The 24,476-nt window shown below is 38.0% G+C and overlaps 3 protein-coding genes across 3 annotated transcripts; 1 reads left to right on the plus strand and 2 right to left on the minus strand.

The window, feature by feature from the left end:
• Positions 1-126: 126 nt before the first annotated feature.
• Positions 127-1,728, minus strand: LOC106710689 (peptidyl-prolyl cis-trans isomerase, rhodopsin-specific isozyme). Its single transcript, XM_014502825.2, has 6 exons — positions 1,448-1,728; positions 1,165-1,369; positions 966-1,085; positions 801-883; positions 549-691; positions 127-255 (listed from the first exon to the last, which is right to left on the minus strand). Exons 1-6 carry the CDS (start codon positions 1,511-1,513, stop codon positions 159-161), a joined length of 714 nt encoding a protein of 237 aa, XP_014358311.2. The 5' UTR covers positions 1,514-1,728; the 3' UTR covers positions 127-158.
• A 450-nt stretch (positions 1,729-2,178) lies between these two features.
• LOC106710698 (enhancer of yellow 2 transcription factor) lies at positions 2,179-3,111 on the plus strand. The gene is made up of 2 exons (XM_014502834.2): positions 2,179-2,349; positions 2,724-3,111. Exons 1-2 carry the CDS (start codon positions 2,291-2,293, stop codon positions 2,941-2,943), a joined length of 279 nt encoding a protein of 92 aa, XP_014358320.1. The 5' UTR covers positions 2,179-2,290; the 3' UTR covers positions 2,944-3,111.
• A 3,162-nt stretch (positions 3,112-6,273) lies between these two features.
• Positions 6,274-18,016, minus strand: LOC106710699 (multiple epidermal growth factor-like domains protein 8). Its single transcript, XM_014502835.2, has 22 exons — positions 17,647-18,016; positions 17,381-17,572; positions 17,070-17,299; positions 16,129-16,320; positions 15,951-16,050; positions 15,423-15,862; positions 15,080-15,244; positions 14,743-14,879; positions 14,439-14,672; positions 14,233-14,369; positions 13,763-13,988; positions 13,144-13,682; positions 10,299-13,026; positions 9,791-10,225; positions 9,551-9,715; positions 8,908-9,479; positions 8,557-8,817; positions 8,193-8,479; positions 7,816-8,063; positions 7,085-7,740; positions 6,825-6,985; positions 6,274-6,637 (listed from the first exon to the last, which is right to left on the minus strand). The coding sequence occupies exons 1-22, from the start codon at positions 17,815-17,817 to the stop codon at positions 6,529-6,531; spliced, it is 8,385 nt and encodes a 2,794-aa protein (XP_014358321.2). The 5' UTR covers positions 17,818-18,016; the 3' UTR covers positions 6,274-6,528.
• Between the last annotated feature and the right edge of the window lie 6,460 nt (positions 18,017-24,476).

Raw genomic sequence — 24,476 nt, forward strand, 5'->3', positions numbered from 1 at the left:
AGCGTGTTGTAAATAATAAGACTAATGATTATTTAATTTAATAGAGTAAGAATAGAAATAATAAATTGATTAATTTTAAATTTGATTTTCAGTAAAAATAAAAAACTAAAACACGTTTCATTTGTTTTCGATTGTTGTTTAATTTGGAATTCGGTTGTTCAAATTTCCATTTTCTTTATCATCCAGTGAAAAAATCCCAGGATTGAAAACGACATGCTCAAAGGTACCGCCGAAGCTTTGATCCAAGCCCACAGACTGAAAACAAAAATAAATTTAATAAAAAGAAAATGCACTGACATTAAAAACGGACTGTGGATATATTTTTTTAAATAATCTAAGCATCGAGTTTAGTTAAATGTCAAAATTCATTTCAGGAAATCCACCCAATTTATAGAATTACATTACTACCCGAATAGATTTCATGAACAGAACGAAATTAGAGCCACAAACTCGATTCTGTATTCTAGCATTTTTGGCTGAAGTAGTCTGTTACCGACTGGATTTGCACACTGACTAATGATACTATACTGACAATGACGTCTGCGTACTCATAAGGATCATCGGATATATAATAGGGCTGCGGCGTGGGCACGAGGCCGCAGTCGGCGATGTAGACGTGCAGCGTGGGCCGGTCGTCGCCGTCAGTCGGCGTGTGCTCCACCACGTGTACTAAGTTCTGACCTTCCACCACCTATAACAAAGTGCTCCTATATAACTTTAATTTTAGAAGGACATTAGACTTTTATACACCTATCAAGGATCAATTTTCCTAAGGGTTAAGAACTTATCATGTCACATACCTTTCCTATTACAGTGTGTAATCCGTCCAGCCACGGTGTGCCTGTTGCCGTAATTATAAATTGACATCCGTTAGTATTCTTTCCTGAAAATAAAAATCATTTATTGATATTGAAACTATTTCATTTCAAAAATTTACGTAACATCGCAAATATTTGTTAACTTACCTCTGTTAGCCATGGACACGAATCCAGCAATATTATGCTGCGTATCTAAATTTTCATCATCGAATGTCTCGCCGTAAATACTTATAGATCCAGAACCATCGTCATTTACCACATCTCCTCCTAAAGTTAAACACATTTATATCATACATGATGTTACTTTTAATATTAATAGCTATATATAGGTAATAATGAAAAATACCTTGTATCATAAATCTTTTAATTATTCGGTTAAATCGTGTGCCCTTATAAGATTTTCCTTTGATACCCTTTGTAGCGAGCACTTTAAAATTTTTCACTGCACGAGGCGCTAAGTCACCAAATAATCCTATAACTATCCTTCCAATTGTTTTATCTTCTCGTTCTATATCTAAATAAACTTGATCAGTCACTCTAAATTGTCGTGCCTAAAACAGTAATTAATTTAAAATATGAATACATACATCAGTCTTTTTTATTGGACAAAATATATCTCTAAAACTCACATCGACTACGAGAAACTGTACTAAAGAAATAAGAATAAGAACGGCGGTAATAATCTTTATACCCATTTTTAATATGTATATGAATTAATACGCGAAAAAGGTATTGTACATTTTATGTTCAACACTGAGAGTCGACTAGATTGCGTGCTAGCAGAGGTAAATAGTTAATTAAATAATACGCTCAAAATACGATGAAGCCCTATCAACGCCGTGTACCCGACTTTTCTTCTATAGAATTCAAAGACTGTAATGTAATCTAGTTATAATATAAATAATATTCATTAGCTAAGTTCTTGTAATTTTATAATTATGAAAGTAAGCCAATGCGCCGTTCAAACTGGGTTCAAGGCTCAACACCCTTAACATAAGCCCCCTCACCTCAGAACTGAAAACATATTAAGATGACTTACTACCCCGATGTGCCTCGTCGCGGTTGTTCACCACTTACAGTTGGCTAGTCACTCTAGTGTCAGAGAAGTGAGGAGGTCAAATAATATACGGGAGCAATGCTGACCTGATGATGCACCCGCATTATACAGCTCAGTGTAAGGATGTCTAGTACAGTGTGCAAAAGGTTTAATCGTTTAAGAACTTAATATGTTACATTTTATCGCTTTTTGAATTAAGGATGAAATTATTATTACTTTTTGCCAAAAGTTCACTCTCGATTTTATCGTGCTTAAAAACTCGAGTTAAATTTTAAGTATCGAGTATTCGATGCCCATCCCTACAACTGTCACCTGCGAAAAAGAAAGACAATGAGTTTATGTCAGTTTACGTTTATGATTTTATTAAGTATTTATTGACAAAATATTATAATTAGAAGTTAAAAATTAAGTAAAAATGACTGTAAATAATACTATTGCGCATCAGCGTTTAATTCTTAGTGGCGATCGTGAAAGGTATGTAATGAATTAAATTGTTACATATGTGTTAATGTAATTAATAGTAGCTGTTTTATTATTAAAAATAGTATTAATTAATAACACCTTTCAAGCCATAGCTATAATTTCCCTTTTTGTGTCGCTAAAATATGAATCTTACGAAAAGAAATGTAAATATAGTTATATTTTATTCTTTTATTTATCTAGAACGTTCTTTTTTGTCGCAATTACAAATATTGTGTTTTTGAGATTTAGTTTACTAAATAATGAAGTAATGTAATAAGATATAATTTTTAATAATGAAGACACAAACATGGAAGGGTTGCTAAGATGAAAGAAGCCAATTTAAAAATTGAAGTTTAAGTAAATATAAATTTTTTGTTTATTAACAGATTTAAAGATTTACTAATGCGAAGATTAATAGAATGCGGATGGCGAGATCAAGTACGAATGTTGTGTCGAGAGGCGGTTAAAGAAAATGAAGGAGGCAATGTAAACTTCGACACACTTGTCTCAAGAGTGACCCCACGAGCGAGAGCACTAGTCCCGGACACTGTAAAGAAGGAATTGTTACAAAAAATTAAAACACATCTCTTGACACAAAAGGACTAATAATTGATATATTTGTTGAGCCAGCTACACACCTTCACTTTTAACTTACACATCTGTTAAGTTATCTGACAATGTTGGCTACACACATACATTTTAATTGAACATTCCAATTGTTCAGTTAAAACTGAAAGTGTGTGTGTGGCTTCATGTAATTAGGTTTCATTTTGATGTATAAAAATCATAACACTGTAATTACTTTTGTTTAAAATAAGTTCATTGATAGTGTAAAAATAAAACATAATTTTACAATCAACAGTATATTTTATTAATAAACATTTACAGATAAAGTAACCAAGGAATACATATATTGCTTACATAGACATAATACTGTCTTAGATCCCATTATTTGACTGTCATGACCAAACACAATTTGTCATGGAGTCACATTGTGAATGTTCACCTTACTACATTACATGTCTCATATATTTATTGAAACTACGATAAATATTGTTAAAATCTATCAAGCTACTTACATCAGTTATTTTACCAGAGTTCCACCATTTCAATAGAAACGCCCATCATTCTAATTTACTTTATTCTGTATCTAAGAATGTTCTAGAAAGAATTAGCAATTAAATTATAGTTAAACAGTTAGAAAATTTGTCATAGATTAATATATTATGCATTAACGGATGGGTATTTCTAAATCAGTGGTAAGTTTTTAGTTATGACACAATGGAATTCGAAAAAGGTACATGAAAGGATTTTGAACTGCATACTGGAAATTAAAAATGGAATGGATAGATACCAACTCTTTGATGTTATTTATATACCTATTTAAAGGCAATAATTATTATTATAAAAATAATGCATATTATGCTTTGTTTTAGCACATTACCACTGGCAACACATGCAAAAACTTTTCAAATGAAAAAAATTGATGAAATCTTTGTATAGTTTGTAAACAGTGGACACCTATGTTTATACTGATAAATCTAACAAAACATTAACAATTCCGCTCATTATAATGTGAAGTTACTTTCTTTATATGTATTTATTTTCAAGTACTGATTAAATTTTTATTGAGATTTATTAGAGCCAAAGTAATAGGACACAGCCAAAATAAAGAACCTAATAAAAAAAAACGCAGATCTATTTTGAGCAATTATTATGCGTAAGAAATGTATCTATCCAGAAATACAAAATTTTGTTTAGATCACTTAATATAAATTCATATTTATACATATCTACACTGTATTATACATAATGTTTACACAAACCGTAATAAATGAATTGGACATAATTTGGCAAAAGTTTCCTTAACAAGACACATTTCTGACAAATATATTAGTTATGTTTAATACAAGAAATGTTATAAAGATCAACAAATCAGACTACTTAAATTAATTTTGATAAAACCGGCTGCACCGGACGGACAGGAACAACAATCACAAAATATACATTTGCCAATTCAACTAGCTATAAAATTAAAGAAATATTGACGATTTTTCTAATGTCACAATAAATAAATGCATTTCTAAATTTAAAATCGAGGGCTTTTCAAAAGAAATTATGAGCAATTTTTTTTTTTCTTATTATAACATCCTTAAAGCTTTCCAATGCTTTGACCTACTATATGCTTATATGTACAAAGATATACAAATGGAATGTATCATGGACATTTTATACCTTTCATGTATAATTTGATCACATAGTAAAGTTTTATTTTTTATTTTATTATATATCAGTACTATTTTTTTCAATAAACTGTTAAAACTTAAAACCTATGTACTTCACTTAAATAAACCCATGCATTAAAGTATGCAACATACATTGCCATACAATACTGTTGATTCCTGTTGAGCAATTACCAATCTATATATGAATTGGTTTGTGTGAATTAATTCAAGATAAATGTGCAAATTTAAATAAATACCAATACTTGCTTTTTTATATAATCCAATCAAGTTCTATTACATAAATAAATAATGATAGACAAATAATATGTATTTCATAAATATTTAATCCTCAATTTATCTTTAGTTTTTTTTTTAAATTAATATTATTCAATGAATGTATTTTTCATGACTAAGTCCTAAGGTATATTGTGAAATGGATATTTAATTTTTTAAGTTATCATTGCAAGTAAATTTTGAATAGCGAATGAACTTTGTTTTAATTTCTTTATTTTCACACAAACCAAAAATGAAATTATAAATTTAGCTTTCAAATATTGTCTATATTAAAAAGAAAACCGGTATAGAATGTGCTTTTTCCTTAACTATTAACATAGTAAAAATTATTAAATACCAAAAGTTATCTTAAAATACAACTTAACCAATAGATATTTTAACAAACAATAAACATATAAGTTATGAAAGCAATAATATATAGAAAAAAGAATTTATAAAATGCCATGGAGAGAATAGCTTACAAAACTATGTCAGATCAATATTTGTAGTGTTCATAGAAACGTGTTAAAGAATCAGAAATAAAAAAGCGATTGTGCTTACAGTAGTCACTGGTGGACAAAAATGTTTTGAACTGACAGACAATTTTTTTTTGTACAGAAAGTTATTAATTTAAAAGTTTTTCTAAAATGGGACAATATAGATATCATGTAAAAAAAAGATAAAATACACAGTCATATACAGAGATTCATTGATAAACTAACAATTCTTGTTTTTTTGCGTTACAGCAATTAAACAGAATTACATATATGTAAATAAAAAGATTCATTTGAATAACAAGCCGTAATATAATCATTATTTCAACATTGTATAATAAAATTTTGGAATAAATAACACAACAGCTTCAGCGACTATTGGCTATTCACAACCCATGTAACCTTCTGTTACACAAAATTTTGATTCCTTTGGCTTTTTTTTTTTGCGAAACGAAACGGCCTTCGTCAACAAAACCATGCTAATTCTCAAAGAACCAGTCGACACAACTAGCAAAGGAATAATATTTTTTATCCAAATAAACTTGCTTTGGCCTACAATATAAATAACAACATTACCTACAATATAATTTATTTTATGGAACGGACAATATATATGTTTATTTGAAAATATAATATATTAATAGGTGTAGTGACTTATCAAAATTATATCTATTTGCTAAAGTAAAAATATTGCACCAAAAAGCCATTACAAAATTCTTACTTTTGTACAATTTGTGCGAATAAATATGTAAAAAAAAGTAAATATTTTATGGAAGTTGAGAATTTACTAGTAAAGTTGCATAAAATATTAACCAAGATTCGAAAAAAAAAAGCAATTAGCTGCCATATGATGATAAAAAGAAAAAAGATGTTAAGAAATAAATTTATCAAAAAACGAATACCAAGAATTGAAAAACATATTTTCAAAATTAATTTTCTGTTAGGTTTGGAAAGTGGAGATATTTTATTGAAAACATATTACACCTACAAATTAAATCACAATTATTAGATTAGCTGATTAATGATATGAATATTGGCGACCTCTTTCTGTGTAGCTTCACAGTATCAAAATAATTTAATGTTAATTTTCTACTGTAGGTATGAAATAATGTGTCATTTATAAGAATTGAGCTAGAACGATTTGGCCTTAACTATGACGCATGTGTCAGCATACGTCAGCAGACGTCAGATTAGTCAGCTTATGAGAGAGGGCGGCGCGCGCGCGGGCGCTGCGCTGGGTTGCGCGACACCAGCACCAGAGCCGAGGCCAGCGCCATCCGCACCGGCGCCCTCGCCCCGCCCGGCAACCTACCCGTCATTCAACAATTCATTATATTTCACTCAATACAATCAGTGACTAAATAGAACTCAAATTGTTTAAAAAAAAAAAAAAAGACTGATATATCGCACTAAAAACAGATATATCAGTTTTATCCTTTTTTCAGACTTTTCCTGTGTATTTTCAAAGTGTATCAGATGTGTATTGCGGCGGTACCTGACGAGCACTGTGGTGACGGCGGCGCGCGCGTCGCTGGTGGGCTCGATGGCGACCGGGCGCAGGTCCAGCGCACGTCGCCGCCGCGCAACCGGCCCCGCCATGGCCCCGCTCAGCACCACGCGCACCACCGCGAACGGCCGCTTCGCCATGTGCAGCATCTAGGAAGATACAACATGGTGTAATCTGCATCATACCGCTTCGAAAAGACATCAAATAAAAAATAATATACTATAAAAATAAACAAAAGTAATACACACTTCTACGACGTGACGTCTCCTAGCTCTACGTACATCTGCAGCTTGTTTCGCCTTCCAGGCGACAACGCAGGCGGCCAGAAATAGGAAGAAGCACGAGAAGAACACCGAGAAGAAAACGAATAGATCGATGTGCAGCTGGTCCTGGCGGAAGAAGGTTATGCCGAAACTGGCGGCGCCGTCCTCCACGTGCCGCGCGTGGATTATAATGTAGAACTTGGTGTGGGAGAGATCGTGCACTTTCTCCGGCAGAGTGAGGACCAGACGGTTGCGCAGGTTACGGACGCGCAGTAATACGTTCCTCTTGTCGACGGTGACGTACGTGGCCAGATCCGTGGCCGTGTAATCGGCTAGCGATATCTCCGTTTTGTCATAGTACCAGGTGAAGTGCTGGCTATCCGGTACCGGGTCGTCCAGGGACGGTATCTTTCGGAACTGGTCGTGCTTGTAGTAGGTGGGGTCCAACTCGACCGCGTGCGCGCCAGTCGTCGAGTTCACCGACACCACGAACGAGCTGTCGTTCGGGCTCAAGTACAAATCTACGGCTCCTTGCGTCACGTCGACTATAACTCGTATGTCCACATTCATATATCTCGGATTGACGGCTACGAAGACAGTTTGACCGGGATAAAGGGGACGTGGCTTTATTTTGCATTCGTCTGTAACCAAAAAATAATTTACAATGTAAAATGGCAATGAAAGTTTTAGAAGTATCGTAATAACTTTTTACGAACCGATCGACTTTCCGTCGAAGCATAGCTTGTTCTCGATGTTGATGGTCTTGTAGCACTGGTGGCCGTTGCGCGGGTCACCCATGTAGAGGTCGCGGCACTTGACGCACTGGTAGCGCCAGCACTCCTGCGCAGTGTTCTTGCTGGCGCCGGCCGCCTGGCAGGAGGCGTCGCTCTCCGTGTTGTTGCCGCAGTTGCACTTCTCCCCGGTCACAGGGTCGCAAGTGTCGCCGTGACCGTGGCACTCGCAACTGTACAAAATCATGCTTTATACTGTAATATGGTTTAATTTAATCCTACATTTAACGCTACTTCTATAAGTTACATGTAAATGTCTACATATTTACTATATAAAATGATAGTAATTTGAATGAACTTACGGTCGACAGGGATCGCGGAAGTCCTCGGAGCCCCTGAAGTACCCCTCGATGCAGCGCTCGCACCTGAGGCCGTCGGTGTTGTTGGCGCAACGCACGCAGCGCGCCTTCGAGCCCTCGCGGTAGTACTCGTCGTCGGCGGGCGGGTCGCGTGACGTCAGCGCCACGTCAGACACGTCGCTGGTGCACACGCTGGTGTGGCCGTGACAGTACACCGAGCATGGGATACACTGCCCGTTGTCCGTCGGGTCGCCCACGAAGTTCGGTTTGCAGATCTCACATTGATTTCCCTGGAAGAAAACATTATTGACACACCATGCATGACCTATAATAAGCGTTGATAGATAATTGAAGTTAGTTATTTTACCATGGTGTTGTTGTGGCACTCGATGCACTTGTCGAGTTTGTCGGGTCCCTCGCAGTGCGAGTGTCCGTTGCACTGGCACTGTATGGTGCAGTTGGCGCCCACGTAGCCGAAGTCGCAGCGGCAGTCGTTGGGCTGCACGCAGGCGCCGCGCACGCAGCCCTGCGTGCACACCGCCGCACACCCGCCGCCCGCCGCGCCCGTAGCGCGCTTGTAGCCCGCGCCGCACGCGCACTCGTACCCCTCCGGCAAGTCCACGCAAACCTAGACACAAAAAATAATATAATATTGTTGTATCTGTTTTCATTGCTATTTTACTTATATTTTTTTCAATTACAACGATATAAAACTCACCTCAGACTCGGCTTTACATTGATGATGATTGTTCTCACATTCGTTTTCGGGAGGACATCTAGTGTAGTGCCAGGAGAATGTTTCATTGGTGTTATTGCTCTGGTTGAGAGTGGCGTAGACGGCGGCGCAGGTGGTGCGCGTCGTGTAATCGAGCGGGGACTCGATCGAGCCCTCGGAGCACACGCCCTCGCCATTGGCGTCCTCCAGCGCGCACCAGCCGCAGTGCGAGTGACGCAAGCACTCCGAACATTGCTCGAACGTGCCGCACGGCGCTGGACACTTGTTCTTGTCCGCCTTCGTCAGTACCAGCCCACAAACGCCACCCGCACATATAATCGGTTGATACGCTGGCGATATGCAAGTCCCCAGGTATGATGCCCAGTGACATTCGGAGAATCCACCCTCGGCCCCGTCGGAGCTGAGACACGATTGACAATCTGTAAATTGGTTGCACCGACTGGGGCACTCCTCTTTTGTCCTGGGCCTGAGACTAGCGCGGCCGGGTTCATCGATGAGCGCACACGTCCAATTAAAAAGTTCAATGTTATCTTCCACAATTTTTGTTGCTTGACCTGCAAATTTAATCTTTGTAACTTCGTACGATGAAAATGCGGCTATGATACATAGGATATAGCAAAATTACCTGATCTACTGGCGTACCGAGTCCAGGTGCACTGGTTGGATACGCATTTGTCACAGTCTGAGGCCAGACACCTTAGTTCCGGACATTGATCTACGTCACTGATGTAAGTAGTTCCCGCATTACATTTGATACTTGTACAAGATTCATCCGTTGGTACACATTCGCCTAAAAAATAATACAATTAACAAAACCAGAAATAAATCTGCATAAAATCAAATAGTTACGAGATATTGTGCTAACCGACAGCCGCCGCGCAAGACTCGCACCACCTGCAGGCGGGTTTTTCCTCCGGATACAGCGGCCAGGCGGCGAGACAAGACGTGCACGTTGTGAAATTCTCACATGAACGACTCGAAATAAGTTCAAAGTCACAAGCGGCGCCTGAATTCGTGGAAACTCTATCACTACCCTCACAGCCGGGCTTGTTGACGGAGTAACATTTCGTGTAATTGCTAGTACTACAGAAACTGCAGCCCATGTGACTTCTACATTCCAACTTGTTCGAGCTCCATAGAGAGCATAAATCTTCGGGCAGAGATATCCGAGTCACTTGGCAGTTGGCACTTCCCGTCCAACCGCCGATTATGTAGATGTAACCTTCGCTGTCGGTTTCAACATCGATCGCCATCGCGTGGGCGATGGTGCGCGGCGGAGGGTGATCCACTATACTTACTCCTGTAATAGATAACAAATTGATTACAGTTCAATTTAATAGAATGAAATATAGTAATAATTAATATTTACCTACCTTTTACAAGTCTGACCCATTGGTTACATTCGTATACGTAGGCTATGAGAGCGTTGGATCGATTTTCTGGCTCAGTTCTGCCCCCAAATACAATCATGTAATCGTTTGTGGTGACTGCGGAATGTAAATAGGTCGCAAGCGGCAATGATTCGAACGCATTATGTATATTCAAGAAGCTGGGCAGCTCACTCCAAGTTTTTGTGGGGTAATGGAATGAGAATAACTTATCGGAGACCATAGTGCCATTGTAAACGTACAATATTCCACCGAACACGTAAAGACTTTGCGATGGAGCATGGTAAACAGTGCTATGTCCTATGACTCCAGACGGCATCGATCCTGTACAACGAAGTTTAATCCATTTTTCATTATCGAGATCAAATTCCCAGATTTCAGACATAAATCCTTCATTCATCGAGAAGCCCCCGATAAGAACTAGACTTTCGTAATCTTGATACTTTTGTAATGTCAATGTATGTCCCGCTAGTGCCGGTGGCTTTTCATTTTTGGATTTGATATTGCTCCACCTCTGATCTTTCAAGCTGAACTGCCAAAAGTCATCAAGAATTTTATTTTCTCCACTTTTTTCTTGTAAACTCAAACCTCCGTAGATATAAATGTTTTGCTTGGAATGATAAATTTCAGCCGCATGGAAGTACCGGCGCTCGGGCATTTTTGCATCCGGTGTCGCTTCAACGGTTACCTGCATCCAGGTGTTGTTTTTGGTATCGAAAAATCTAATATCATTCAAAGGGCCATGTGATAGTGAATATCCTCCAAACATCCACAAACCTCGTCTATCAGCAACCAAACTGTGCCCAAATCTGGGTAACGTCTTTCTCAGGTGATCTAGGTTATCGGACAGAAATTCAGAGTTAAAAAGCTCCGTAAAGACGAGTTGAGTTTTATCAAGTTTTACAGAACAATCGTCCCCTCCGAATCCCTCGTTGCAGAGACATCGTCCATAGCTAGTATCGCACACACCAGCCTTAATCGTCTCGCTGCAGTTGTTTCGACAAATTTCAATGTCACAGTTTGGACCTCCGTAACCGTCTCGGCAAACGCAATGCCTCTTGTTGCAAACTCTGGGCCATGTGCAGTAGTCGTCGCAAGCCAGTACCTCATATACTCCTTCGAAGCCTTGCTCCGGCTGACCTTGTTTATAATGCACGGTTAAATTCCCGCTCCGAGCCTCCACTACTCCCGAAGAAGCTCCATTACAAAACACGCCCAACAGTTGACTTTGTTGATTATTATTCAAATCTGGGACGCCGCCGAGCCCGTCGTAAACATAAACGGCGTTTTCATCACAGGGCACGTCGAAATGGGAGGAGTTAATTCTAAACTGAATCGTGGCGTCTTTAATATTACTAGCAGATATAATCCATAGACACTCCTTCGATGGGCCCAGTGATTTAACGTCGGGATCTGTCATGAACGAGCCGATACCTTCGGTCTGCGTCGCATTTAACATTCCTCTCGGTTCACATTGGTAATAGCATCTGCCACCGTGCCGAGGGTCACCATAAAATTTGGCTTTGCAGCGCTCGCAGTTTTGGCCTTCGGTGTTGTCTTTACAGATGCATTCTCCCGTCGCGTAGTCGCAAACGCCGCGAGCTTCGTCCCCGTGATCGTTGCAGTCACACCTGCGGCAGCCTTGCCCGGTCGTCGCGTTGCCGTGACTGCCCGGCTTACAAGATTCACAAAACTCGCCTTCCGTCCAGTCCTTACACTCGTCGCAACGGCCCACTCCGGTCTTGCAGGTGGAATGATTGTGACATCCGCAGTTAATGGAACAATCGGCGCCGGTCCACCCGAGGTCGCAATGACATTTGTACTGCGGAGCGCCGCCGCAATAGCCGTGCACGCAATTATTGTAACAGGTTCGCATACAACTTTTTTTACCGTCCCCAATGTAGCCTTGCTTACATTTACAAGTGTAGGAGCCGTGCGTGTTGTTACAGATGGCGTGCTCGTGGCAGTCGTGAAGGCCGAGGCCGCACTCGTCCACGTCGGGGCACTGAGCATACGCCCACCCCGCATCCGTCGATGTCACATTTAAGAGAGAAGCGCAATCCACGTGGGAACGAGTGAAATCACCTTCCGTACAAATGCCGTTGATAGGGTTTTCGAAAGAATGACACCAACCGCATCCCATACTGCGCAAGCAAGTGGCGCACTGCGTGTGCGCTTGACACGACTTGCACTGGCCGGACTTCCGAGCGGTATCGTCGGTGGGCGGTGTGGAGGCGCGGTCGAGCCACTCCCGACACAAGCCGAACTGGTACTCGCTGGTGTACACACTGAAGCTGAAGCATTGACGGGTCGCCTCGCACCAGACGCAGCGGCCGCGCTCGTCCAGGCAGTGCTCGCAGTCGAGGCGCATGCGGCAGGGCGCCGGGCACTCGCTCGCCTCCACAATGGCGCCGCTGGCTCGGCCCCGACGCGAGCACCTCGCCTCGTCCGCCCACCATTCGCAGTAGTTGCCCGAGACGCATCTCTCACAGCTTATATAGTTAGAACAATTGGGACAGGCCGCCGGTTGTAACGTCAGATATCTCCACTCGCCTTCGGCCGAACAAGTTGTTTTCTCGTCGGTGTTTCTAGCTTCACAGCGGTTTGTAACCTCGCACCATCCACACGCAGCATCGGAGAGGCAGAGTAAGCAATTATCGTAATTAGAACATTGACCGCTCGAGTAAGGCTCTAGAAATTCAAATGTAAAAACCTGAAACAATAAAAATACACGAATAATAAAAGGAATAATACGAGTTTATTATATTTTGGGAGTCTGTCACAAGGGTCAGTTCAATTAGTTAATCTATAAACCGATCTAAAAATGTACCTTGGCATTTTCTTGAGATTTATTGTGAAGAAGTTCCATTTTGGAATGATGATGTGACGGATATAAGCCCGTGTGTAAGGAATCGTTGGCGTGCATATCCACAGAGAGTCGACCGGGGAAAAGAGCCGGCCAGTCGACAAGGGAGCACGCCGACGGCTGCGCTGTTAAATTGGCGACCGAAACGGGATTATCGCCTAGATTGAGAGAGATATTGGAATGACCGGCGCAAATGTGTAAACTTTCCCCTGTGCCGTTCCAATACTGTGGTATATGTAGCCAGCCCCTCAGGCGCGCCTCACTGGACCCGACAAAGATGTGATTGCTGCCGCCGCCCGTGCCCCAGTCCACGGTGGTGGCATTCACTACCGAAACTCCGTCGGGATGATTCCAATCCGCCGGCTGCTGATACCTCAGGAACGTCAGTCCCGGTCTCTTGTCCAGTATTTTACATTCTTCCGGGGTTGTCACTTCGGTACCGGTGTTTCCCCACCATCCGGGATTTTCCGATGGTGTATCTTCACCACAAACTCCGTAGTTATCTAAAAGTGTACAGTAAATTCATCAATAGTTATGTGTTAAACTATTAAGTGTCACAACAAATAACTAGACACGAAATTACCATCTTTGTGGTGGCAACGTGCATTTTGCACACACCAGCTGCACTGATATAGTCCTAATTTGGTGCTAACAGACGGCAAAGCCTTTCGAGTTGTGTTCAACTTCTCCAGCGGTGGGCCATGTATCAGACACGAGTGACAATCGCCCAGAGCCGGGCAAATTCCGCCACATCGAATCGATTGCAAGTTTGTTGTACAATTAGATCCGATTGTCCTCCCGTAACAGATCTACAAAACAATTAGCATAAGCAATTTAATTTATTATTGCACGCAATTAATGTCCTTGTTGCTTGTTTACAATACATTTTAAATGCTTAGTCACATGAATTAATTTACTTTATGCATTTGCTAACAAATCGTAAGTCCATAACAAAAACTAAAGGAACAAATAATTTGGAACAATATATTTTGGCACAAAAAAATTTAAACTTGATCTGAGGTAATAATTGTATTTGTTGTAATAAAAACTCACATCGTCAGCAGAACACCAGCCGCACTCCGGATCGGCGAGACACTCTGGTTGACTGCGGTGCTTTGGACACGCCGATTCTGGATCTTTATTCGTAATTCCAGCATGCCAACTGGGTACTACATATGCTAATAAATCACCTGAAAATTCATATAAAATAAATATAACATTCATTAAAAAAAAACTCCAATACAAATTCCATTACTAACCGTTAACATTTCCATGATATCCGCCAACTATTAGTAAAGTGGAAGGAGGTTTCAACGCTGCCGCATGAGCAAAAACTCCTTGCTTCTTCGGATATATCTTTCGAGTTTTACCCAAAACATCTAAAGGTATCCACGAATGACAACCCAGATGGTATAAATACATTTGTCCATCATAACAAATTTCTTCTCTGTTATGTCTATGAGAGTACCCGCCAAAAACTACTAAATAATTGCCTAAAATAAAATATGTCATCAGTAAAAGGACTACTATTCACTCCGTCACAAAAAAAAGTAATTTTCTTACCAATAATATTTGCTGTATGAAAAGCTCTCTCTCTAGGCACATAAGTATCACGAAGGTGTGCTCTAGGATAATGTATTTCACTCCAATGTTTGTAATCCAAGTCAAAAGCAAACATGCGATCAGATAATTTTGAAAACCTATAAAGATTAAAAGCATTTAAAAGATTTAGTAAACACAAACTAGTGGTATTAGTTCTTTACAATCAGAAGTTTTTTCTTTTTAATACTAAGTGTGTCGTAGTACTAAGTTGTGTTGTGTCAAATTAGCTGAGAATCTGAGAAATTGGGCTGGTAGGAATAATTCCATGTACAAATTTAGTAGCAATTAAAAAACATACCTTGCAACACTGGCCACTACACCTCCGTACACCAAGAGAGAGTTAGAATGTGAATGATATACCGCAGTATGTGATACAACTCGCACGTCCAGCTCCTTGCCACCGCGTACTTGGACCTTCTCCCACGACTCATTACTCACATCACCGAGCTTAATTTTGTACAAACTGTAATGAGAAAAGAGAAATGAAGATTTCATATTTAAATCATATTTTTTAATTTAAAATTTATTACTTTATTATGTATTTTATAGTTTTTACTTATACAAAGTGTATGATTCTGAATGAGTAGTACATAATGTATATTTGATTGTAACATAATGATATTTTTTTTAATATAACTTACCTTGAGGAAAATTCTCCATCCACCGTGCTGCCGCCAAATAAATACAATTCATCATTCACAGCCGTCAATGTATGTCGAGTCAATCCAGGTGGTGTGAACGTAGAATTTACAGCTCTTAATGTCCACGAATTATAAACTGCATCATAATACCATAGCTCTGATGATAAGCTGCCATCTGATAATTTCCCTCCATAGAGTATGAATCCCGTCCAAAAGGAACAAGCTGCGTGACCATACCTCGGTTCAGGCTTGGAAATGTTAGATTTAATACCAGAGGAAAGGAACTCTGGCCTGTCAGTAAATTGCAGGTAACTCTCAGAATAAGGTGTAGGTGTGTACATAAGAGGTAATGTAGTTTTGTCATGGTGAGAAAACGATGCTAAGAGTAAATTAAACAAGGAACTCCTATTTCCTATCTGCCAGCTGCCATCAATATTACCCTATAACAAAATATAATTATCAGATGTATTATTAAAAAAAAGAAAGTTTAAGCTAATCTTAACAATTATAATGTTGAGTAATACATACTTTAGTAAATAGAGTCAATAATGATTTATCATTCTCTTCTGTTGTTGGGTAGCGTTTCAAAACTCTTCCATTTTCATTATACCATTGACTAGTAGAAAATCTGGAGAAAACATTTAAATCTTATTACTGTATACATCACATAACATGTACAAATAATAATAGAAATAATGAAACATACTTATAAATTTCCAGTAAGCCTAAAACTCTATTCAAATCATATCCTCCGAAGACATATAGAGAGTCGGTGTGGTTTACATAAACAGCAGTGTGAGCAGCTCTCTTTGTCATACCACTTTCAGTGTGCGAAAGCCAATGCCAACTATTGCCTTCTTTGTCATTCTTTTTCAAAGAGCATGATTCTCCAGAATAACTAGAATAAAATCATGTTTTAAATACTCTTATTGTAGAAATTGCCACTGCACTCACAATTGTATTAATCCATGTTGTCATACCTGTTTTTTTTCTTTGACTAAACAGACTACAGTACAGTCGAACCTGGATAAACGAGAAACCTCTATAAGCGAGTCATTGTCCAATTCTGACGGACAACCTCCATTAGCAAGAAACATGAGTTAGAGAGAAAACTCTATAACCGAAATAAATATTGTGGTCCCTTGGACTCTCACTTATCCAGATTAGAATGTTTGTATTAATACAAGTGTTACTAAAGTCAAAAAACACTGTTAACATGTTTCAATATACAATTTTTTTTCCTTGATTTTTTTCCTTATTTAGTTATAGTATATGGTAGCCAGTTCTAACTTTAGACTAACAGAGTAACAAATGAATGAAAAGATACATGAATTACTTGTCTGATTGTTTTAGTTGTTTACATATTTATAACAGTTGTCACTCGTTGCTGTTTTGTACCATGAAATCTTAAAGTAACCTTCAATTTTGTTATCTGATCAACTACAGATACCAATGTCTATTTTTTTTAAGTCAACATAGTCTTTTTTTCTAATAATTACTTGGTATTGTTACATTTAAATTTTTTGTCATCAGTGAGTTTATTCACTGTTCCATATGAAACTGATTTTTCTTAAACATTTTTCAATGGCATAAACAAAATAAAAACACTGATGTTTAATAAAAAAAACAAGAAGTGTAAAAACATACCCTTTTTTGCATTGACAGCCATCGCCTTTACACTGGCCATTGCCTGAACATCCATTTGGACATAGTTCCACACTACAATCAGGCCCACCCCACACACCTACCACACAAAAGCATTTATGTGACACACAAAGTCCTCTCCCAGTACAATTATTTGGACAGTTGTGAATTGCATATGTTGCACGGAAACCATCCAATACATAGTTTGTATCACTGTATAACAGTATTAACATCTGTAACAAGTTAAAAGATAATAATATATTTTTAAATTGGAATATTTGAGGCTTACTACAAATAAACAAACTAATACTCACATATCCACTGGAAGCGGTGACATTTTGTGGTTCGGTTTTACCGCTGAAACTTCCTAATAGAGGTGCATCAAAAGAATCACCATCATATACAAAGACATAGTCGTAAGAACATTCTGTTCCCATACGAATAAAGCTCAGTGTTATGTATTGGCTTTTATTTGCTGCTTTTATGAGCCATTCGCAATGTGAATCCTATGAAAGAAAAACATTCAATTGTTATTTGATGTGCTTTACAAGGTAAAACATTTATTACATTAAAAACCCACTTGTGTATAGTTAGAGGTCGTAGGGCCGTCCGTGATAACTCCGCTGGGCTCGGTGAACACCCTGCGTGTCTTGTCGCAAGGTGCTATGGACGCAGCGCACCACACGGTGAGATAAATCCAGATGACCACTACTGAACTTGCACTTTTCTCCCCGATACGTGGATAAAACATGCCTCTTCCAAATTGTCACAAAACATAAGTCAAACATCAGAGCCATATAATCGTGAAATTACGACTAATATCACTAAAATGTAAAATAAACAACACTCATTTAGATGACATCTACTTCAAGGCTAACAACTTTAAAAGGTGAATTTTATCCTAAGACCCTAATGTTCAAATATACTTTACTACTTCTTGAATTATAATGCTTTTGAGAGAAAGGTATTTAAATTGTTATTATTTGTGGTCTAGTCGTACTTTCTAACGAGTTTTTCTTACAAACAAACAATCTGATCCATCACAGTATTTTGACATTTGGTGACTTATTTCATTTTTTATCTATATTTTACAAACAAAGATATTTGATATTAAGACTTTCGGTACAATTAATTTAAAAATCTTTTTAAAATACTGTGTTAAATTATGTATTTTTATAAAATTACGATACTATTAAAATTAATTAAATATTTTATTGCATAATTTTTCCTAAATTTTAATAACTTTTCCCAACCTTCGTGGTTATGATAAACGTTTAAAAACATTTTATTAATGAATATTACCTTTACTTCTTTCTAATATTATAAATGTGAATGTTTAGATGGATGGATGGTTTGCATTGGTGAAGCAATCCAGCAAATTAAGACAAATCGATGAAATTAGAAATCATGTTACATCGAGCTTACACAATAAACAATTAAAATCGTTCGCCAGTGCGCTTTAAAATCGCCGGAGAAGATATTTTAAAAGTGGCTTCTCCCACAAAGTAGGTAAAATCAAGCTAATGACATATTTTTACCTTTCTATCATACATTAATTATTAACCAATAAACGTTTATAATTTTTTACCAATAAAATGAAATCTTTGGGTATCCTCATTTCATCAAAAAATCCAAGCAGGTTATTCATTGTAATCATTTAAAACACATTTAATAGTACGCAATAAAATTACCAAACTTTGTTTATCACACATAGCCGATCACTATTCCCTACACTAGAGATTGCGTCGCTCCGCATGCTTAATTAATGAGTTTATTGTCTGGATAAGTACCCTGTATAAAGGATGTCGTTCGTTCTTTCAAGAATATTTATAAGTACGTTCCTTTTAATATTCAAGTATCCAAGCTTTTTACTTCTTATAGTTAAAGAAAATTACTACATCGGAACAAATTCCTGCATAAGTAAATCCGTATATAATAACAGAGTATTGTTTAAACTCTAAACTCCTATTTATGTCTTTTCAAAAAGCACGACACTGTAACTAAAACTGCAGTTTCTGACGTCCAAATGCCCATGTGCTACATATTACTTGTGCCTTTGTTTGATTCAAATAGATTAGAATAGATAGATTAGAACTTGATTGTTTTTCGCAAAGCCTTCAACAAATCAACGTCAACGTTGGAACCTGAGTGTTTGGATTGGTAGGAATCATAAACGGATTCTAATTAGGACGTGGTTTTACTTAAATATTAGCATGGATTACTACAAGGTTATATTGTAAAAAAGGGAAGGCTTTAATTTACAAGAACAAAAGAGCGTTTAGTAGGCAGGCTGAGATGAGTATCGATCGCGCGGGCTGCTGAGTCGGCAGTCGCACTCCAGTGCGGCGAGGCGGGGCGCTGGCAGAGGCGGCGGGGCGGGCACGCACCGAGCCTTTATTTCAAACAAATTATATTATCAAACGGAAAAATAGAAATATAAACTGCGAAGTCTTTCAACGAACTTATTAGTTACACCAAAGATCCAAAATCACCACACAGAAGAGTAAACATTTGTAGGTATTGTCTATTAAAAACAATATTTCTGTAGGAACTTAAACTTGCTTAAACAACCATGTTCACCGGACGACAAAAATAGGTATTTTAATAGTTGACAGTTACGCATACACATATTACAAACAACTGGTAATTTCATAGTCCCTTCTCGAAATATGACATTTACCAAAAATTAATAATTACGATATACTTATTACACTCCTCGCCGCGCCTTATCCAATAGGTTATAGAATACGTAAAAAGGTTGAACTTTAAGTTCATGATGATCCTGGCTTATAATACAAGCAGCATATTTATGGAGGTAAAAATTAATAAATCATTAGTGCGCACCTGAGAGACGCTGAGGGCTGTTGAAGATTTTTCATCTGGAATGAAGTGATAACCGCTAATGACGCGCAAACGTGTCGACTCATCCGCCATTACCACTGCAAACCTCTAATGATGTTAATGTTTAAATTTCTATTTATTGTTGCTTCTTCTTTCTTGCGAAATCACCTAGTCTCAAACTAAACAAACATAAGTGAGTTAATAACGTTCTCTTATAAACCTATGACATCTATTAACTTCACTATGTTTGACGGATCTTTACACAGTGTTTTCCCTCGCAAGTATAGGTGCCTGAAAATTTGATGCATGATAGCGTACTTTATAACTTGGGCAGTGCGGTCGTCGAGCGCGCGTGACGGTCCATTCTAACCGCGCGCTTACCATGTAAATTAAACTGACCATCCTTTTTTTAGCACAAACATCACATATTACGCTCTTTGTTTACACTGTCCGCATGTTTTATACTGTTTGATTCGATATTTGAATATTCTATAACACTTCCACTTCTAATGGTAATAGGCGTCATAAAATTTAAACTCGAATGTGTTTTTCCATCTTACTAATATTTTAAATGCGAATATTTAGAATCTAATCTAAACTTTAGATGGATGGATGGATGTTTGTTTGATGGAAGGTATCTCCAGAACGGCTCAACGGATCTTGATGAAAATTGACACAGAAGTAGAACATATTCTGAAAGAACACATAGGCTACTTATTAAGTTTTTTTTAACCCGTGCGGACGAAGTCGCGGACGACATCTAGTTTTGAATAAGTTCAATTCAAAGTTACATTAATGTTAACTCCTGTGTTTGATGTGTCTTTGAAACAATTTAATATTTTATACCAATAATATCCCAAAGTTGAGATGAACGTTTAATAGAAAGATGCGTATACGTGCAAGTGGCAGTTGTGTTTGTATGAGGATAGGCGTAGAACATTTGGAGGTCATTTAGCGCGGTGCCCTGGGGAGCAGGCACTCGGCGACCGGCCGGGGACATCATCATACAAATGGCACATTAGCGCCGTGCGGCCGCCTCGCCGGACCCACCTTATCTTCCTCTCAACTATATTTGTTCTGGTTCGGATTACTAGAGATTTACCACGGTCACCGGCCGTTAACAGCCGATTATGCGTCCTCTGCAAAGATGGACTAAATTTAATAGCGCTTAGTGACCTAATTTTGCATATTTATATTAATACAACCTGAAATTTTAATAGAAATTTTTTGTCGTTTAAATCGACTTAAAGACAAGCACTGCGCTTTTATATTCAAGTTGTAAATCTTCACTTTTGCAAACCACTTCTAGTATAAATACTTGACCTTGTCAGGTATGTTAGCGATTTTTCTTAAGCTCTCATACTAAATAATTCAATATACACTGATGTAACGAGTATTATGATGTCGTGTCACTTAAAATTAACCTTATTAATGTCTGACATTACTGACATGGTTTATACCAGGGGTGCTGTTTAGTAATGTTCTAAATAAGACGGTCCCGGGAGCGATAGTGCGGCTCCGCGATAAATCAGCTGTCTGTCGATACGGGGCCGCCCCGGCGTAGCGCGCGGCTTGATTTGTCGCGTCCACATTATACAAAACGTATGACCACTAGGGCTGGGATCACGATCGATAACAAAAACAATAACAATACTGGGAACGAAAGATAAACTTTTTTGAATTTTTTTGTTTATTTCCAATGTTTTGTATGAAGTGTTTTTCAACTCTTCATGTATAGCCGTTGTCAATATAATTTAATACCTATATTATAAATAAAATAAAGTAACAGTTGCAGTTCATATTAATTCTTTAATTATACTTTACTTTGTTTAAATTTTAGCGATCATTCAAGCTTTTTGATGGCTTTTTACTTTTCTAAAGTTTTCACTTAACCGTTTACTTAAAGTTCATGTTGGTAAAAACATAACTTACTAAAACAACGCAAATTAAAATGTATCGAATTTATCAATTCGCAACCCTTACACATTTATAGGCAACAGATACGTTGTTCACAAAATATATTATAACATTGTCCAGAAAGACAAATCGACCCAAGTCAGACCGAGTTTATTTAATTTTACTACTCATTCAATTTCATCTTATTGAAATGACGTTGTTGTTTTAATTTCAAAAGGACCCAAAGATTTGTTTGTGACACATTATTTCTAAAAAAGAACTATTAAGTATTAATTTTCGCAAATATTTGTATCGTAGTACTCATTTACGAACACGTAATAATCACAATTATTATCACAATTCGATGTATCAAGAGCATTAGACAATAAACATTATTTTCTATAGAATAGATGCGTACAGTGACCTACACTTAACACCGTCAGTTAAATGCGACCTAATTTCAGATTAATTCCCTTAAGCGGAAACCTCACTAAGCGGGTTCGAATGGCACGCGTCGGATCGCTCGCTGCGACGCCAACGAACTATCAACAAACGATATAATACACAAAGCTTATAGAGTTACCTAATTTTTCTCCATTACCCAAGTTTTGTAACTAAGTAGATTTATAGTTTCCGCCCTGTTCATTATCAGTATTGAGCAACAGCGGGCGGCGGCTTCCGTGAGACCGGCATAAATCTGAATGCAGCGCAGTAAACAGCCTCACTGCCAACGAAACTTTTCTTGACTTCCATACAACACTAGCAAACAAACTTTTGCCTAGTTTCCCTTTGCAAACGAATTCAACGAGTTTTATGTATCTGTTTTGTAAATACATTTGGTGATGACCGTATGAACTCAATTAGTACCTAGAATCTCAAATTTTTTATCTCTGATTTTTTTACTTTATTATCATTTTCCACAAAATAAATGTGTCTACTTTTATTATTGATAATAAATATATTTTATTCAACCATAAAAGATATATTGGTCATGTTGTATACCGGACAACTTATTTCTCTTAATGGCCGACCTCACCCCAGATGAAAAGAAATATAGCGGAAATCATAACCCGTTCTGTAGAATGCATCGGTTCGTTCCGTATTCTAATATCGTTTTTTTCACTGTGTGTTGGCATTTTTTCTTATATGGAGGAAAACAAAAGCGTCATAACTCTCGTGCCGGTTGATCAGATAGTCTGTAATGGCAGTAATGGATCCTGGTCAGCGGCCCGCATGCAAATAAATCTGCGGACCGATGCAATGATGTGTGGAAAATGGCCTCCATCCCTTTCCGTGCCCGATGCCCGTTGCCCGCGATTATTGCTCCGTTGTTGTTCTTGTTTCTACACCTGCATACATGCAGCCTGTACAACATAAAAGCATATCAATTTCAAATGTTACTGATGTAGGCAACTGTTATTACATTGTATTGCAATAATGTTTATTTTAACCGCCCCAATAACGATTTAAAAATGTTAATACTATTATTGCCGTAACAAATGTCGTGAGTAGCTACCTAACAAAACATTGTTATTAAAATTGGGGTTTATCTTATATAAAAATTATATGCCTCACGAATTACCTTACTGGGGTTAACAGTAGTTTTGATGACGATGCCAGCAAGCTTGTGTTTTTGGAATTTTTTTGAATCATTGAAACATAGTAAAAAAAATAACCAGCCAGGATTCGAAACTAGAATCCTTACTTACAGAACTTAGAATACAAGGTTATGACGTCTTCTAATGTATTGATCTTGTTTTAAATGGAATGCAACATGAAATCTAGCAATTTTAAAGATAGTTAAAGATATCAAAGCTATCTCTACCTGCCGTTGTTTTATCCGGAAAGTAGGTAGCGATAAAAGTCAGGGCAAATGGCAGTCAATAAAATAAATAGCGATGGCAGGGTGTTCTGTAAATAAGTCGATGCTCAGAGCAGGGCCGAGGCCGGGGCAGGGGCTCGGGGCGACGATCGCCTTTTTTATTGGCGCCTCGATAGCTCTCGAAACAACGGCGGCGCGCAGGCAACGGCGGCCGGAGCCGCGCGTCGCGCATATTGCACTATACGCTGACTCCGCTGATAATAAGTGCAGATTACAAATGAAATTCCCTTCTGTTTCGACACTATCATAAGCAACAAATTTAAAAACGAAACTGTTTATTTTATATAGTAACGGAATTTTATTTTGTATTATACTTACATTTATATTCACTTATTTTTTTATGATTGTTTAAGTGTATCGTAGAGATGAAGAAAAAAGCAGCCTTTATTAATTATTCAGTTTCTAAATTTAATTCACTCTTAATAAATAAATCGTCATTCGTACTCGTACGTATTCGTATTGTCTGTTTTTATATTGAGGAAATGCATTCCGTATTAACCACCCGCCTACGCTTCTATAAATGTTAAGTACTCAATGTCAATATCGTTTCTGTATCTTAAAATTGTGTTAGGAGATAATAATAAATATTCTGCACGTATCGCTGTGGGTCGGCGCGGCTCTGAGATAGATGTATTAATTTGTAAGAATTTGTCGTCGGACCCTCACCGTACGCCCTCCACGCCACACACCGCGAGAATTCCAATCACGCACTACAAGCTCAGTAATTGCACCTAATAATTTCTTTAAAGAGCTGCAAGGGACATCAGAAGATTCGTAGTTAGTCAATGGTC

Source organism: Papilio machaon, chromosome 1 (genome assembly GCF_912999745.1).
Source record: "Papilio machaon chromosome 1, ilPapMach1.1, whole genome shotgun sequence".
Classification (NCBI taxonomy): Eukaryota; Metazoa; Arthropoda; class Insecta; order Lepidoptera; family Papilionidae; genus Papilio; species Papilio machaon.